General features: G+C 40.5%; 1 protein-coding gene across 6 annotated transcripts in view; it reads left to right on the top strand.

Moving 5' to 3' along the window:
- The window catches only part of GRIA4 (glutamate ionotropic receptor AMPA type subunit 4), a 374,317-nt gene that overhangs the window by 256,678 nt on the left and 98,596 nt on the right, over positions 1-19,043 (top strand). For all 6 annotated transcript variants that reach the window (XM_063430303.1, XM_063430267.1, XM_063430285.1 and 3 more), the window contains exon 8: positions 5,617-5,721. In XM_063430303.1, the coding sequence (XP_063286373.1) occupies positions 5,617-5,721 (105 nt within the window). The remainder of the gene's footprint in view (positions 1-5,616; positions 5,722-19,043) is intronic.

Raw genomic sequence — 19,043 nt, 5'->3', positions numbered from 1 at the left:
TGGTTACTTCCGCCCGGTGGGCGTATCTGAGAGGGGGGGTACTGTCAGGGTACCTGAGGTCTCTACCTTCGAGAGAGTGAGAGACTTAGTCGTTCATCCATCCGGACGGCCTGATTTCCCTCTTCCTCGCGGTCCATCCGGTCATGCAAAGCCGGCCGCGAGGGAGTGACTCCCTTTTATAGCATGACGCCCGGAGGTCGACGTCAGGACGTCAACCCGGAACGACCTGTCACTCAATTGGTTCAGGACCAATCAGGACTCGACGGAGGTGTGTCTACTTATCTGAACAGGGCATTTAACAGTGCTTCTTTCATTAGCTCATTGCCCTGTCATGGTTCTAGCTTGTTCTAGTCACTCAGTGCTCGTATTTTCTAGTTATCCCTTTTGGTTTTGACCCGGCTTGTTTGCCCTATTCTGCTTATCTCTGTTACCCTTGATTCGGCTTGTCTATCGCTTACCTGTCTTCTGTTACCCTCGACCTCGGCTTGTCTTTGACTATTCTCTACTGTACTACTTACGTTAGTCCGGCCATTCTAAGGTCCGGTATACGTATCTGGCTACTGTTTGTACTCTGCGTGTTGGATCCCTGTCCCGATCCTGACAGTATGTACCTTTTTCCCCGCATAGCCTCCAGCAGGTGTCTGTGGGACTTAGTTGCATGTGGCATTCTTTGACTGGGGTTGTGTACCACTGTAGCATTATTTTGTATGCTTGTTCCTGTAGGGTCGTGCATATAAACACTTTTGCGTTTGCCTCCCATATATCTTGCCAATCTGTCCCCTCCAGCGTTTCACCCAGATCTGCTTCCCATTTGTCTGTGTATGTCTGTGTTCCCCATGTTCCTGATTCTAAGCATATGTGGCTGTATAGCAGTGAGATTAATTTCAGTGTCATTGTTTTAATCTGATATTTATGTTATATCTGAAAAAATTTATTTTAGAAGTAGTGAAATCCATCATGGCACAACTGAAAAATTACAGATGATGTTTTTTTAATGGTTTTAGATTTCAATCCTATAAACATGTTATTGATACAAATATTGTATATAGCGTATATATATCATAACAACCACAAAACCTAGATTCTTCAAATCAAAAGATAGTCTGGAATTTTCACAATTTTTCAGTTAACATGAGCTGGATGTAAACAAGATTAAACCATATGCAAAATTATAGCATGTCCATTTGTTTTTGCCAGTTATCACAGAAAAAAAAGGGTTACAAACTGATTTAGTCATGAAACTCGAGCATTACAGAACTTTAGAGGGACACTATAGGCACCCAGACCACTTCAGCTCATTGAAGTGGTATGTGTGCAGTGTCCCTGTCCCCCTTAGTCCTGCAATGTTTTCATTGCAGTACTAAGACAGCCTCTAGTGGTAGTCTAACAGACAGCCACTAAAGGTGCTTTTGGGAGTTTCACCAGCATCAGTGAAATCCCCATAGGAAATTATTGATTCAGTGCTTTGAACCTAATGGGTTCATTGTGCATGTGTATTAAGTCCCCCTATCGGAAGAGGTCGAGCGCTGACCCAGCACCAAGGGAGAACAGTGATGGAATTGGGTGAGTAAATAAAGCGTTTTTAATCATTTATGTTTCATGGGGGGGAGCGTGAGACAGGGGGGAATATGGTGTTAAGAATAGAGATTTGTATTCCTAGCACTAGATAATCCCTTTAAGAAAGTAATTTCTGAGCAACATATTAATGCCTATATAGAAGTATGAAGCAGAAAACTGATACTATGGTACTATGAGGTAAACATGCCTCATACTGAATGCACTCACACAGTTTATACAAAACCATGAGGTTCTCCATCATTTTCTTATCTCTACACACAGTCAAGAGAAGACACGGAGGTCCGTTTATGTGGGTTTACTACAGAACATACACATGTGGCCTCCAAGGGAAAGCCAATACAGCCTCTGAATAACGCCATTCCTTACTCAACGTTTATACAATTACTTAGTTATATAGTCTAACATATATTATCAAGCAACATTTATTCTTGTACACAGACACTCTTGCATTTAACCAATCATTGTTAGAAACAAACACATTTACAAGTAACCTAAATCTGGTAACATGCTCTTATTCATAGTTTTACAGTTTGATCCAGAGTGATATGTTACAAGCACACTGCTTTCGCACTTTGGTTATGTCATTCTCACACCTTGCACATAGTTTGCATATCCATTCACACAAATACTCATATGCAGCTAGAAAAAAAACAACAACTTTTAAGCAAACTCCATAAGTTTGGTGTTTAACGCATTTACCTTTGCCAGAGGTCACATGGTCCATAGTTCTTTCATATGGTGAAACCAAATCATCAGTGGACAATGCGCCGACTTACCACAGTAGCTTGGTTACGCCATTTATCTATCAACTAATCTTCTAGAATACATAGAGGTATTAACTCTTCCCTAGGGAACATCTGCAAATCTTCATGATGAGGACCTTTCCATTGGGAAAGCGTTAGCTTATCCTGGTTCTTTAACATATAAGGAACATCAAAATAAATAGAATACATAGAGGTATTAACTCTTCCTTAGAGGACATCTACTCATCTACATAATGAGGACCTTTCCATCAGGAAAGTGTTAGCTTACACTATTTTTTTTTTAATATATAAAGAACATCAAAATATTTGCATCATACCAGTCTATACCTTGAAACAAGAATTGAGGCATTCCCAACATCACAGTGATTTGTGAAACAAGTCGAATGCTTCTCTTCAGAAGGAAACATGGTACACTTAAAATAGAAATTCCTTTTAGGTTGCCTTGGGAATTATTAAATTCTACAGATTTCTCAAGGATGAAAAGCATAAAAAAAAAGCATGCTGCATGTTAAAATATCTGTATTTGATTCCTGCAGTGCTAAATGTTCAAAATGGATCATAATATAAATCAAAGATTTTTTTTAGATTAAATTAAAATTAAAAAAGTTATCTGTTTGACTCAATGACACCATGAAATAGTTGAAAATTTCTTAGCAGCCCTGTGTCAGCTTAAGAACATTCGTTAAGGTAACCTCAATGTGTATAGATGGAGTGAGTAGTGTTAATTAAACACTACAACCCTTAAGTGCAATATACAAAAGAATAAAGTACATACATATACATGGATTCTTTTAGTCAGCCACCGGAATCTTAAGAGAAAAAAAACAAAAACAAATAATTGTGCATTCATATCAATCAAATGAATATAAAGTATATAAGAGAAATAACTCACACTTTAAGGAGCTACCAATAGATCTGCTTGGCAGCTTCTTAAAGTGTGAGCTTGTTCCCTTATGCACTTTATATCAATGTATTTTGATCATTGTGGGCCATTGCTGAACATTGTGGATCAGCTTGATAGAAGACAGTACTTGTCAAAGAATCATTTAAAGTAAGGGTCAAAACGTATATAGGGGATTGTGAAGGGGTTATTCCAGGTAACGGTCAGATATAGAAAAATATTATATGAGCATACAGTCAGTCCAAAGAGAAAACACACAAAACAGCAATTGAGTAGTACCCTTAGGCCAGTGGTGTATCCTGGTTTTGTGCTGCCCTAGGCAGGACAAAACTCAGGCGCCCTCCCTTCCCCCCCCCCCGCGCCACCCCCACCCAACCTTTCCCCCCGCCCCGCATTCTAAATACACACACACACATTCACTGACAGATACGCATACACTAGCTAACAGAAACACACACTCGCTAACAGAAACACACACACACTAACAGACACACTCACACTCAGTAACAGACAAACACACTCACTAACAGACACACACTAACAGACACACACTCACTCACTAGCAGACACAAACTAGCAGACACACACACTCACTAACATACACACACACTCACAGGCAAACACACACACTAACAGACACACACACTAACAGACACACACAGTCAGACAGACACACACACTAACAGACACACACACACTAACAGACACACACACTAACAGACACAAACACTAACAGACACACACACTAACAGACACAGACACACACACACTAACAGACACAGACACACACACACACTAACAGACACACACTAACAGACACACACACACTAACAGACACACACACTAACAGACACACACACACTAACAGACACACACACACACTAACAGACACAGACACACACTAACAGACACACACACACTAACAGACACAGACACTAACAGACACAAACACTAAAAGACACACACTCACCCACCCACATTAACACATTTTTTTAAATTTATTTTTAACACATTTTTTTAAATTTATTTTTAACACATTTTTTTTAATTTATTTTTAACACATTTTTTTTGTATTTATTTTTAACAAATTTTTTTTTAATTTAACACCCCCCCAGCCTCCTTACCTTTGGGAATGCTGGGGGGGAGGGGGTGTCTCTTTATCCCTGGTGGTCCAGTGGCTGCTGGGCGATTGGGCGGCACTGCCTGGCGGGCGGGTGGGCGGGTGGGCGGCCGGCGAGGGAGCACTTCCCCTGAGCTGTCTGCTCAGCTCCCTCGCCAGCCTCAGAGTGAGGCTGGGAGCCGGAATATGACGTCCTATTCCGGCTCCGCCACCCAGCCTCACTCTGCGGCTGGCGAGGGAGCTGAGCAGACAGCTCAGGGGAAGTGCTCCCTCGCCGGCCGCCCACCAGCGTCGCCCGACCGCCCAGGAGCCCGCCGGCATGTCTGTTAGCCACAAGGCTAACAAGACATTTGCCTTGGGCATTTGGGGGCGGCTTTTTTTGCCGCCCCCTGGAAAATGCCGCCCTAGGCAAATGCCTTGATTGCCTCGCGGCTAATACGCCCCTGCCTTAGGCACAGGTAAAATGATGTACATAAGTATGGCACTCACAATCATTTTCAAAAGTAGGACCTTAAATAATAAAGAATATCTCTTGGTAGAGACAATATTTCTAATGAAATTAAAAAAAAATATCAATAGGGCAGGATGGCAATAACTTAAATACATTGACACATTTAGAAATAAACTAAAAGCTTAAAAACAAGAGCATATAAAATAAAATCAGTAACAGCAAGTTTCGCCCAACGCATTTCATCAAAAAAACAATGTGACTTCCTCCGGGATCTCTTTGCGATATCAAGATGAGATAGCAATATAAAACTTCACTAAAAAAAACAAGATATCGAAAGCAAGGATCAAAACTACTTTAGATAAAAGACACTTTCAGGATCAGGTGCTATGAAAGGAAACTGAACAGAGTTGCACTTTTAGAGGCATTATATGCCTAGACTATAGCATGTATAGCATGAACACTCATAATACTTACAAAATGCACAAGAGACCCAGTATGGTGGCACGAGTCGCTACTGTCATGGCAATGGAGAGAATTACATGCTAAGATATCAAAGTCCGTGGCACCCTGTAAAATGCATGATTATGTGTATACGGGTATATATTGTATTTACAGAATATAGTTTTCTAAGATATTTACATGCTAAAATGTAAATTGCTTGGTTCTGTGTATAAGTGTATATTGTGTTTACTATAGTTTTGGAATATATTGAAATGCTAACTAGTTTCCAATTGGAGTGGATTTGCAAAGTTTATGTGTAGAAATAAAGCATGTAATAAATGTTTATTTTATACCTCTTCAGGTTCGAATCCAGGGATTAACAGGAAATGTACAATTTGATCATTATGGCCGCAGAGTGAACTACACAATGGATGTACTAGAGCTGAAAAGTGCAGGCCTTAGGAAGGTACGTAACATAAATGCTATAAAAACAGAAAAATATTTTTGTTTAAAATGTTTAAAATCTCAGTATGTAAATATGGTGACCCCCAGCTGAAAAAGTACAAAATGTAAATTTTGAAATAGATGTAATATTGAAACAATATTCACACCTTGTTGTCTTTTGGGATTTCCTGTCATTGGTTGTCAACAGTTTCTTCCTCTGGACACTGGGTTAAATGGGAAAATATTGGAATAACTACCTAGGGACTTTCTACCATGAGGCTACAAACTATAACTTGTACAAGTCTGTTTGTGCAACATATTTTCTTCATGCATATGCACTTGGTTCACAGAGGATGCATTACTTATTTTTTAACATAATATTTGTTTTATTACTGTAAGAAATAAATGTACGTTTAGTGCTAATACTATTACTCTTGGATCCTCACTCTACTATTGCTTGTATTTCGTTTACTTAGAATATCTTGCTAGCTGAATAAAATTCCCCAGTTCCAAATAGTTTATTAATTGTGATCAATTCCTTTATTTAGATCCCAAAACAGTGTCTATTATCATATTCTAATATCCAGTTTGGTTGACTCTTCCTACCTACAATCTTCATCACTGCTGACAAGGCTAATCTAGGTCTCAATTGTACTAAATTCTCTGTCCCATCTATACAAAACCTTTCAACAAACAAAATGAGATGCCTTTTTTTGAGTCATCCTTAGTGGAATGTATTGAATAGAGTGCACCTCCAAATTACAAAAAGAAGATTATAATCTCTGTTCTTTGAGAGAGTGTTATGGGATGAATATTTTTAAATTTGAGCAAGTGAGAAAATTTAATTATTTGAAGCCTTTGTAAGCCCCTCCATTTTTCCCCAGTCAAGACTTTCTGTGGCTGTTGAATCATAGACTTCCAAATGCAGCTCAATTAGAAGGTTTTACAAGTTGTGCAGGTGCTCTGAGTAATTGCTGCCTCTTGAGTTTAGCTCCACGAAGCTAACAAAAACAGGAAGTAGCTGGACTGGCTGTCTGATTGGCAACCAGCTGGGTGTAACAAGGTTCATTTACAAAAAATTGCCAATTTCTTTGCCAATCTTTTTTGTAAAATAAAAGGGGAGAACATACATTTCACACATAAATCACTTCAGCAAGCCAAAGTGCTTTAGGAAATTGAAGTGTTCATTTAAAAGGGTAAAATATGTTACTGCCATTCAAAACTGTGGTTAGAATCAAACAAGTAAATAAAAGGAGAAAGAAACAGAGATGCTACTAAGTACAGTTATAACAGATTTATTAAAACCAAATTTAAATTATCAGAGAATCTGGACGCATATGAGGTGAATTAGTATGAATGCAAAACATGCACACTTAATCCTTAGATTTTTGTAAGCTCTCCTTATAGATATCAGAACGATTTTCTGAGTTTGTTCCTCTTGTTCCGGCTCCTTGCATATTTTAGCCTGCCAAGGACGTGTCCGCTTGCTATTTTAAATTATGACCATGGAGGATGGGAGAGTAATTATGGCTGCAGGGCTTGGTCTATGGCAAAAGTATCACAGGATGGAGACAGGACACTGAGGGAACCATCACACATACTAGTTGTGTTGAAAGATAGCGTGGGATTCAGGGCCAGATTAAGAGCCCATTGGGCCAGGTGCTGACAATTATGATGGACCAAATTACAGAATCTTATTGACAGAAAACACTAAAACAGTTATACCTCCCAAGTATCATGAATCTGGTGCTGGAGGTAAACTCACAGGATGCTATGCTAATCTCTGACTTTTATCCATCAAGTAAATCCACATACCCAACTGAGTGTCTGGTGAAGCAGGATGTCAGTGGGCAGGGTAAAAGGCTGAGCCACTGATGTGAATCATGTAACCAGAACATCTCAAAGGGGTGAACGTGCCCAAAAAGGGAGCGTGTCTTCCCAAAGAATTAGATCGTTAGCCTGGCGTGAATGAACATCAGGCTGGCTTCCAATCATGCAGGATGACGCACAAAGAGCATACTGTGCACACCGCACCCTGAGCTTGGCATAAATGCATCTAATGATATGCTTGCTCTATGTTTTATTAGGACTGTCCCCTAGCACTCACTTGTCCACTCCTCTCCTTACCTTCTTACAAGCAGGCAGAAGCTCCTGTTTTACAGTCTGGGACAGAGAAAAATGGATGCAGTGAGTGTAGATGAAAGAGAACATGACACAGTATTAGAGAGCCTGAAGCGGCAAGAGCATTTGCATAGTGCGCAAAGTCAGCTTTACCTTAACTAATTTAATTGTCAGCCAGTCCACACAAGTTTTGTTCCCCTGCATCCCTCTAAAATGTCCATACAGTTAAGCAAGAGCATGTGCAGAGTAGAATTTTTTTTTTTTTTAAATCAATGGGCCTATTCCATGAGAATGGGCCTGGAGCTACAGCTCCATCAGCCTCTATGTTAATCCAGCCCTGGTGGGATTGAATGAATTTACCTGTTTTGAGTTATTAAGTACTAGGACAACTAGTTTCTATATTTAGTACAGTTTGTTGCATGCCCAGTTTTTTTTTTTTTTGTTATTTATTTTTTCTGTTCACCATAGTATTTACTGATATAATACATTGCATAGAATATCACTTACAACATTGGTTTCAATTTAACATTTTGACATACACTTAATTAAATGTGAAAAAAAATATCATATATAAAAATATATCACTGCCTTAATAAATATCAAAATATGTTTCAAAACAGCAAATCATTTTATAAGTTTATCTAAAAAAATCTAAAATTTATAGACACAAAAACAACCTTTAGCTAATAAAGCAGTTTTGGTGTTCAGGTCATGCCCCTGCAGTGTTACTGCTCAGATATCTGCAATTTAGGAATTAAATCACGTTGTTTATGCTGCCTTAGTCCCACTTCCCTGCATCTGACTTGCACAACGTTCCTAAACAATTCCTTGAAAGAGAGATCTAAAGTTTAAACTTCCTTTATTGCACATTTTGTTTAATTTAAAATGTATTATCTCCTGCTCTGATACTATCCTTCAATACCTGCAGTAGCCTTGTGGGTGATTAAAGCTCAATTTACAGAGCAGGAGATAAAAACACACAAAGCAAGTTAACATCTGATGGAAGTAAAACAATTATTTTGTTGGCTGTGTCAGGTGAGGTGTGGCTAGGGCTGCAAGGACAAAAGCAAAAATTATTTAACTCCTAAATGGCAGAGAATTGAACAGTGTGACTGCAGGGGCATGATCTATACACCCAAACTGCTTTATTAAGCTAAAGTTGTTTTGCCTATGGTATCCCTTTAAATTAAGGCCTTACTGGTGATGTTAACACACAGCTGTCATACAGCACAAAGTTTATAATATATGTAAGCCATTCTGTTCCAGGGTGACCCTGATGTTTCCTTGTTCTTTGTTGTACATGCACACCCACACACATGCAAGCACACACACATACAAACACTGTATGATTTTGTCCTTGAGTAGGTATGTGGTTTATAGATGACATTGACCATAATGGGACTTGTCCCAGTCAAGGTAGAGTTCTATATATTTTTTTTACATTAATCATAAAATAGCAGGAAATTTAGAGAGCAGAAAACAATGCAAAAAAAAAACTAAGAGTTAAAATACAACAAAGTTTTGATAATCTTCTACCTTGCTGTGGTATATAACTTCTCCTTAAGTCTCTGACCGAGGAGACTTCCCCAAACTCCTTAATATACAGTTTGTGATACTTACTTCATACCCCTGACAATACTGGAAAGTCCTACGCAGACTACCTGTCAACAGTTACCGTCATAAAATGGCATTAGTTATAAGATTACATTGTTTAGCATTTTGCAATTCCTTCGAGACTTTGATTTTATAAAATAACGAGACAAAGAGGTCTCATCTCTTGAGATTGAGGCTAGAAGTTGCACAGGCTTTGCTGCCAGCTTCAATAATGCAAGAGAAAGCACTGTTTTGGAGAAAAAGCTACAAGTTTACACTTACTTAAATCAAAGCTGGATGTACTTTGGATTTAAATCCACCTGTTACAAATATCTCGCACCTATGAAGATGGCTACAAATAGGTAGGCTTGATACATAGCCATACACTGATTATACGCATAGCAAGTTGGCTATTTATTAGGAAGCTGTTTGTCATTGGTGACTGAAAATAAATGTGTTCAGTTAAAGATAGATAGGCCAAGTTAAAAACCTGCTCTGAAAACATATATTGATAAGATTGCAGGCAGAATTGTGGTAAGAAGCTAAATATATAATAATAATTAACAATGATAAAATATAAATAAGTTCAGCTAAATGAGGAAACATTCATGCATGGTGATATTGAGGGTCATTGGTCCCTGCTATTTCTATTCCCTCCTGTGTAAGAATTAGTGATGTCCCGAACGATTCGCTGGCGAATAGTTCCTGGCGAACATAGCTTGTTTGCGTTCGCCACGGAAGGCGAACATATGCGATGTTCAGTCCACCCCCTATTCGTCATCATTGAGTAAACTTTGACCCTGTACCTCACAGTCAGCAGACACATTCCAGCCAAACAGCAGCAGACCCTCCCTCCCAGACCCTCCCACCTCCTGGACAGCATCCATTTTAGATTCATTCGGAAGCTGCATTCTTTTTTTTTTTTTTTATTCTTTTTTTTTTGAGACAGAAGTGTGTTATATTTGAGCATGCTAGACTGAACGTGCGTATATCATGGCTAGTTGCACTGAGGGTATGAGTATATAGCAGTACATTGTTGTGAAAGATGGCTGTCATGTTTAGGGTGTAGCTTGCACGTTATCAACTGTGTATTTATATCAGCAGCTCCACCACTAGTTATAAATCAAGTGTGAGTCGCCCCATGAGATGAGACTAGTGAATAACATAATAGATGAACGGTTAAGGTAAAGACATTTAAGGAACTACGACAATAAACTCTTAGGAGGTGAAATAATGGCATGTTTAAACGCTTGCTACTTTACCATTAGTTAATGTGCTGAGAGCAGGTCATGTGATCAAAGGCATGGTGTAGAGGATCGGCTATAGTGGGACATGCTTGGCAGGTTTCTGTTTACTGCTTGTGCTCATCCGATCCCTTCTGGGTGCCAGGTGCAGACCCTGGGAGTCCCTGATACCTGGAACAACAAAGGCAAGTCTCTGGCTGAGTGCCGGGTTCGCGGCTTGAGGTGGTGGAAGCTTGTTTTGTCGGGTGGTCGGATCTGTCCCGGTGGTGCTTCACGTCCGGTGCGGGATTGTGGTGGCTTAAGGTGGAGGCGAGTGCTTGCGTTGGTGGATTTTAATGAGGACTGCTTCGCTTAGATGTGGTGGAGCTTGTTGGGGCTGTGGAGGAGCTTGTTGGGGCTTCCTGCTTGTTATTTGCTTCCAAAATTGATTAAAGAGTCTGTCCAGCTTAGACTCAATATCCTGCCATGCTTTGCTGGTACCAGGAGGACACGCGGCTGCCGCAATATTGGGAGAGTCGCAGATGAGTATGTCAGCCTGGGCGGCTGTGCTCTGTGCGTCCATTAGCTCCAGACAGCCTCTCAGGGGTGGACCGGGATAACCCCCACCGATCCGAGGGGGGGGGATAACGGAGCTCCTGCCGGGAAGTAGCTGCTCCTGGGCATCCCAGGATCGGGAGATCGGCCGCCTCTCTCGACTCTGTCAAGTTGCTGACCGCTATTAAGCATGTCGGGTCGGTCAGGTAGGAGCAACATTGCTGGGTTATCCCCTTCTGGGGTGAAATTCGCTTGTTGATAGCTGCTTAAAGTGAGATATTGAGGGAGCTCACACGAATTGCGTCTTTCCTCCATGACAGCTAGGCCCCGCCCCCCAGAAGCTGCATTCTTAGTAAGAGGAGGGACAGTGTAGATGCTGCTGATTTAATAGGGAAATCGATAGCTAGGCTAGTGTATTCAGTGTAAGGACAGCACCGCAAAAAGCCCGTTTTAGGGCTAGAACATCAGTCTGCTTTTTTTGTTTGTTTTTTCCTGTGTAATCTAATTGCAGTTGCCTGCCTGCCAGCGTGTGTGTCAGGCTCACAGCATATACTGTGCCCACTTGCCCAGTGCCACCACTCATATCTGGTGTCACAATAGCTTGCATTTAAAAAAAAAAAAAAAAACTTTTTTGACTGTAATATAATAGCAGTCAGTTTCCTTCACACGTGTGCGTTTCAGGGCCTGCCAGGGCACAGTGTCACACCAGTGCAACTCATATCTGGTGTAACAGTAGTGTACATTTAAAAAAAAAATACAGGGGGCTTGTTGTCACCTTTCGGGGACCCTTGGTGTTGTACGTGGCTGGGTGGAGGAAGAGACCTTCAATGACATCAGTGAGGACAAGGAACGGGACATGGCTAGCTTAGTATCCAACCTTGTGCAAATGGGGAGTTTGCGTTTGTGCAAATGAACTGTTTGCGGTTGTTTGCAGTGCGTTAAACAGAGAGTTTGGTCTGTCACTGTGAAGCGGGCGTAACCCTTACACTACCTGATCGATACAACATCATACCTGATGTTTTAAAGCACGTTATTCCAAACAATTTAGGAATGTTAGGTGATTTATGCCCTTTATGGATTAAAACCAGACTCTGCATCAACTATGTAATTTTCCATGGGAGTTTTGCCATGGATCCCCCTCCGGCATGTCACAGTCCAGGTGTTAGTCCCCTTGAAACAACTTTTCCATCACTATTGTGGCCATAAAGAGTCCCTGTGGGTTTTAAAATCCGCCTGCCTATTGAAGTCTATGGCGGTTCGCCCGGTTCGCCCGTTCGCGAACATTTGCGGAAGTTCGCGTTCGCCGTTCGCAAACGGAAAATGTTATGTTCGCGACATCACTAGTAAGAATGTGTGGGTTAATAATAAAATGAGTTACTCATAGGACATATACTCCTTTACCTGTTACCTAGCCAGTGTAGTAAGGTAGGGTTAATCATTTCTGTATCTAAAAGAAGTCACATTATATTTGAAAGGAAAGCTATAGTGTTAGGAATAAAAAACTGTATTTCTAACACTACAGTTCTATTTGCCCGCCTCCATTGCGCCCCTAAAGGCAAATAAAGAGTTTTTAAAACCACACATTTTACACTTACCCTATTCCTGTGCCTATGTCCCTCAGTGATGCGTTGCACACCTCCTCTGCCAATGTCAGACGATAGAGGGGACCTTATACGCATGCGGTAAGGGCCACTTGTGCATTAGGCCTTTTCCATAGGAAAGCATTGCCTCAAGGTTTTCCTATAAGAATATTTCAAATTCTGGACATCCTCACGCACAGCGTGAAGGCATCCAGTGTCATTTCATGGAGTAAAACTCAGTGATATGGCAGGAAGCACCTCTAACGGCAGTCTGGTACACAGCCACTAGAGGCAGTCTTAACACTGCAATGTAAACAGGGACAGGGATACTGAGATTAAGTGGTCTGAGTGCCTCCAGTGTCCATTTAATCCTAATACTATTACATAAGGTCTCTCTCTACTATTGTACGTATGTTCTTATTTTACTCAAATTACCATGATAGTTTTGTGAAATTTCCAGATTCAAACAATTGCACTAAAGTGTAATCCATTCCTTCATTGGATCCCAAATCAACATCTGTAATTTTTTTTTCCTAATGTCCTTTTGTGTTGTCATTTTCCACCTATGACCTTTCACTGTTCTTCAATGAAAATCCCTTTCTTGATTAAATAATAAGTCATCCTTATTGAATTGTATTGTATAGAATGAAATCCCAAATATCAAGAAGACTATAATCACTGTCCTTTGAGTAACATAGATGATAAAGGATTTTCCCATTTTTGAGCCTATGTGTAACAGAGTTTGAGTAACAAATGTTACCACTGTGTATCCATCCCAATCTCCTTCATATGTGCCACTCCCGCTATTGAATGCCTGTGGAGTGTTCATCCCATTAATAATGTCTATGACCAGTTCTACTTAAATCGGTGGGTTACCTCTGACACTAATAGATCCCATAAGAACAGTTAACACATGGGTAAGGGTGATATCCCAGGCCTGCTACCCTAATACTTAGTAAGACAAGTGACAAAGAAAAAATACGTTCTCCAACAACCAATAAATCTCAGGATTTCCCCCCAACCCACCCCCATTTTAAATGATAAAAAAAGTCTACATGCATCCAAGAAGACCCAATTCATTAAAATATGAACTCACACCCCATTTAACTGGTACTGTCTAATCACAAGGTGGATCATTAGTCTGCAAGTGATTTCTTATTTTATGGTTTCATTTCTTATTCTCACTGGAGAGTAATTTTTGGTACTTATTGGCTGCTTCTTAATAGCTCTCAAAGTGTTAACCCATTTTACTAACTGTACGTACTGGTGCAAGTTGGAGAAAATATAGTATTTTTTTTCAGGTACCAGGATATCTTCCCTTCACGATACTTCAGTCCAATCTGAGTGAGGCTCTGCATTGGGCTCTATTCCGCTTACTGTCTGTGATCTACACAGAAGATTAATAAAATCTCTATGCAAGAGATGCATAACATATCTCGACAACTTATAGCAATATGATTAAGAAGCAGCGAGAGAAGTATAAACCCTCAAGTTGTTATAATTTAATGGAGAAGACTCTCTATAATATCTGTTGATGCCAACATCGATACCAACTTGCGGAGTAAAAAATAGGGGTATTTGTGCTCTCTTGGTAATTTGTGACCATATTTACCAAAAATACAATGACATTTTAAATATATGCTGTACTACATAAATCAGAACAAATAAGTACATTTATTTTGAAACAATTATACCCCGGGATCCTCAATAGACAGAGCCTTTTTCTTCTCATCTGACACTAGTCTTTTTGTCAAGCTTGTGAAACATAGGATAAATACTAAGACAAAATGGTCTCTATTTTGTCTTAGTGTATTTTTTGCTTTAGCTGGGATTTCAGTGAAAATCCACCACAGTCAATGTTAGTGTTTAATTAAGATTGTATCTTTATGAAATCCTTTTTTTGGTGGGGGGGGGGGGGGGGGGAGGGAGAGTGACAGTGCTGCTTTAACAGCGCAAATTATGTACAATGGTGAACTGGCTATATTCATTAATATTCCTTAATTTTGTTATTTTGTAGAATATACGTGGGCTTCTTTAAAAGTAAACTAATACCAAATCTTTACAAACGTTTAATAGTTTACCTATGTCTGTAGCTTAATTTGACTTCATATCCATATAAATGAATAACAATTTATTTAGCAAGAACAGAAAATAAGGAACAATAATGAAGTACAGAATGTTGCTACATGCACAAAAAACATTTTAAAACAGATTTTCAAAATCAGTAATTGTTCTGTAAAATATATATATATTCTTTTTTTTTTTTTTTTGCAGTTCAGAGAGATATATTCATGCTTGACATGCCCCAACAGCAGTTGTCAAATAAAACAAAATACAAATTACAAAGCTTTTGTGTTGGATAACATAACATATAGATACATCATGCACATTTTTGGTATATAGTAATCAAACTAGGTGTGTATGTCTAGATAGAGAATAAAATATAGGTTTGCAAGCAAATATCACTTTCCAGTAAAGGTACGCTAATTACAGGAATCCTTGCACAGTAAGTGGTAGTAACTGTGAGTTGACAGGGTTTGTTACCAGGAGTTCATCCAACGTCACTCGTAGGCCAAACTATATATTCCATCTCCATTCTGCTGTCTTTCCCCACCACACTGTACTGTAAATATAGCCAGGCTCCACACTTGTGCGTCGTAGTAATTTTGCTGCACCCTGGTTTTTCACCCCTTAAAAGCCCAGGTCGTAAGGGAAGCCGTTGCCACATGTGCAGGGACCCTCCTCCACTTGGCAGAGTCGCAGGCCCGAGTGTGAGCCTGTCGGCACTTGGGCAGCTTGTAAAAAGTACCTTAGCATGGGCTCCTGTCAGGATCGGGACAGGGATCCAACACGCAGAGTACAAACAGGTACAGGGTACGTATACCGGACCTTAGAATGGCCGGACTAACGTAAGAGTAGTAAAGAATGGTCTAGAGACAAGCCGAGGTCGAGGGAACGAGAGAGCAGGTAAACGAGAGACAAGCCGAGTCAAAGGGTAATAGAGGTAAACGAGGTAGAACAGACAAGCCGGGTCAAAACCAAAGAAACTAACAGAATACAAGAGCACTGAGTGACTAGACAAGCTAGAACCACGACAGGGCAATGAACAAACGTAGAAAGCCCTCTTTTATACCCTGATTCTAAACAGGTAATCACGCCCCCGACGAATCCTCATTCGTGCTTGGGGCTTGATTGACAGATCGGGTTGGGTTGTCGTCATGACGTCGGCTACTGAACTCCGCGTCATAAAAGGAAGTGGATCCCTCGCGGCCGGCGTGTAAACGACCGAGGGAACCGCGAGGAACGAGTGATTCAACCCTTTTGCGAGGAAGAACGTCCAAGTGTCTCACCTCCACAGAGGTAGAGACACCAGGTACCCTGACAGCTCCCAGCCAAGAGTGGGGTCGGGGATCCAATGCAGCAGCTTGAATTTGGTAGTGGTGTGGGTTCAGCATTCTATGCGCTCCCAAAACCTCTGGCAAATCTGGGCAAATCTTCCTTCAAAGTGCTCCCTCAATGTCAGGGTAGTTGTGCTCTCTAGGAGTCATGGATGTTGTGGTGCGGCAGCCATTTTGGGTACGCTATGTGGTTGACTGTTCGGCAGGAGTTTCTGCTGTTGTACAGAGGTGAGTTTCCCCAGCGGGGCCGGGATGTCCCCCACCGGTCCAGAGAGGGGGTTGCAGGTCATTTAGGTAATCTTTATGTGAAGTGTGCCCGAGCTGGAAGGCCAGCCTCTTTCCCCGGTCTCCTGGTCGCAAAATAAGTTAGGCCTCATAGTCGGACTGCGGGAGTGTTTGGTTTACCGGCACAAATCAATGTTTCCTCACTCGGTTCAGGGCAGTGCACAAGTTGTGTGACACTGTGCCCTGTGCAGTTTTTAGCTTTAACATCCCAATTTCTGCTTCAGTGTATCAGAGCTAATCCAGAACACGTCCAGTCATCTTGTCATAGACAAGTAAAGAAATTACTGCACCCCTATATTTCTGCATCATGATGGATAAGATATTCATCTGTTTATTAATGCGTAAACCCTGGTTAAAACGTTTATTTACGTCTTTAACCCCTTAAGGACCAAACTTCTGGAATAAAAGGGAATCATGACATGTCACACATGTGATGTGTCCTTAAGGGGTTAAATGAATGCCTTTATAGTTAACAACTGTGTACTTACATCAGTGATACCTACTTACATTCTCAAGACATAGCACAGGTCTTTTTGTCAAATGATTCATGGCACCTATTTACTTATTTTTTGCTCATGCTGACAGTGGATCCTTTGTGATTAGAATCCCTGACAGACAATTACCATCCTTAGCGATAGTTATAATTTGCAATGCCACATTCCATGATAGTTTTGAGATGTGACCTTTGAGCCAGGCGTGAAGGGGTTTTAGATCAGTAAACAGAACACCTGCTCATTGCTGTGGTTGGTTTAGAAGAAAATAGAATTCTCAGCATCAATGCACTTATTTTATCAATAGCACAGCTTGGGAATGCAACCTTTTTTAACCCCTTAAAGACACATGACATGTGTAACATGTCATGATTCCCTTTTATTCCAGAAGTTTGGTCCTTGAGGGGTTAAGGAGGATCTACAATTAAATTCTTAACCCGTTCATCTAGAGGTAATTTAAAGAAAGGTCATATTACTACATTTACACAACCCAAACATAATTATGTTAATTTCTGAGCATTAAAACAAAAAAAATAATATTAAATGATCAAAATCAAATATAGTATAAGTTCAATCGAGATAATGATGTCTCCATTAATTTTATTTGCTTAGCTTTCTGCAATTCATACAAGTAAGGTTTTGGAGATCTTATAGAAATCCGTTCAATGAAATAGATTTCAAATATTGTGTACAATGATTATGCAATTTGTTTTGATATTTATCAAACAATTGGCATAGCTACTCAATAAAGTTACCTTTATAATCCATTTTGTCAATTTTTTTCTATTTACGCAGGTCATATTACTGAAAAGCTTGGTACCTAAAATATAATCAGTCTCAAGAACGTGACACATATTCGGCATTCTTGCGCAAAAACAATAGATAATTTTGACATTTACAACTGTAAATACCCAAAAGTGACATCAACATTCCTCCGGATGGGAGATATATCACAACAATATTAACATTAAGTGTCATTAGGCTTCTTTATTTTTGTTGTAGCTGTCAAAACGAGAGGTTTTGTATGAAGCACCTGTAAAATTTATTGGAGAGACAATTATATTTGTCAAGCTCTGCACAAAAGCGATGTAACACTGTTGAATTTAAATTGGTTTGGGACACATTTTTTGTTTTGCAGGTTATTCTTAATAATGTCCTACCAAACAATTTAATCTACATTATTAAAATGAACCATTCTGTGCAATGGATATAAAAAGGCCATAGAAGGAATTCAAAGGATCTAGCCTCCATTTGTATGCCAAAAAGACCCCTTCAAAACTTAATTATTGTTATATATTAGATTATAAATCTGGTGTTAAAAACTTGAAATTAGTACAACAAGAGCAAACCCTGAACCTCAGCACACTCCTGTGGGGGCGGCAGGCAAGAACTAATCTCAGCCTGGTCCAAATGCCTGCAAGCAAGGCTGACATTCAAAATCTGCTGAGGGAGATGAAAGCCCTATTTGCTGCTCATATAGCATTGGTCCAGGAGGACCTTGGAGTCATTACAGCTAGACTGCAAGCACTGGAGGACTCTGGTGACATGGTGCAATGCAAGCAAGATGCCCAGCATTCTGAGATGGACAAGCTCAGACAAGCAAATCTCCTCATGAAGGGCAGAATTACAGCACTCAAAGACTCCAAGGGACAGCGCAACCTCAAGATTCTGAATGTTCCTGAGGACATCACAGATACAGAAATCCCTCATTACATCCGACGCCTGTTGAGCAGCATACTGTCGCCATCTAAGGCTAAAGCAATCTTGTGGAGAACTACTTCCGGATCCCAAAACTAGCTAAAGCCCGGAACGGGGTTCCTAGAGATTTGCTGATATGCTTCCAGCCCATGCGAAGTAAGCAGCTGGTACAGGCAGCTGTTTGCGACACACCAACGTACCACTTTGAGGGTGCTGACCTCTCCTTCTTTAATGACCTGACTAGGTCCACCAAGGTATGGCGACAATCCATTCGTCCCGTCACTCAGCACCTGCGGAACCACACACTGGCTTACTGCTGGGGCCCTGGCCGCAAATTAACGGTGCTCCACAGCAACAGTCGGAAGCAGGGAAGTTCCTCACAGCACTGGGGCTACCTACC

Source organism: Pelobates fuscus, chromosome 1 (assembly GCF_036172605.1).
Source record: "Pelobates fuscus isolate aPelFus1 chromosome 1, aPelFus1.pri, whole genome shotgun sequence".
In the NCBI taxonomy this organism is placed as follows: Eukaryota; Metazoa; Chordata; class Amphibia; order Anura; family Pelobatidae; genus Pelobates; species Pelobates fuscus.
Note: the sequence above shows the minus strand (reverse complement) of the source record. Positions and strands in the feature narration are given on the sequence as shown.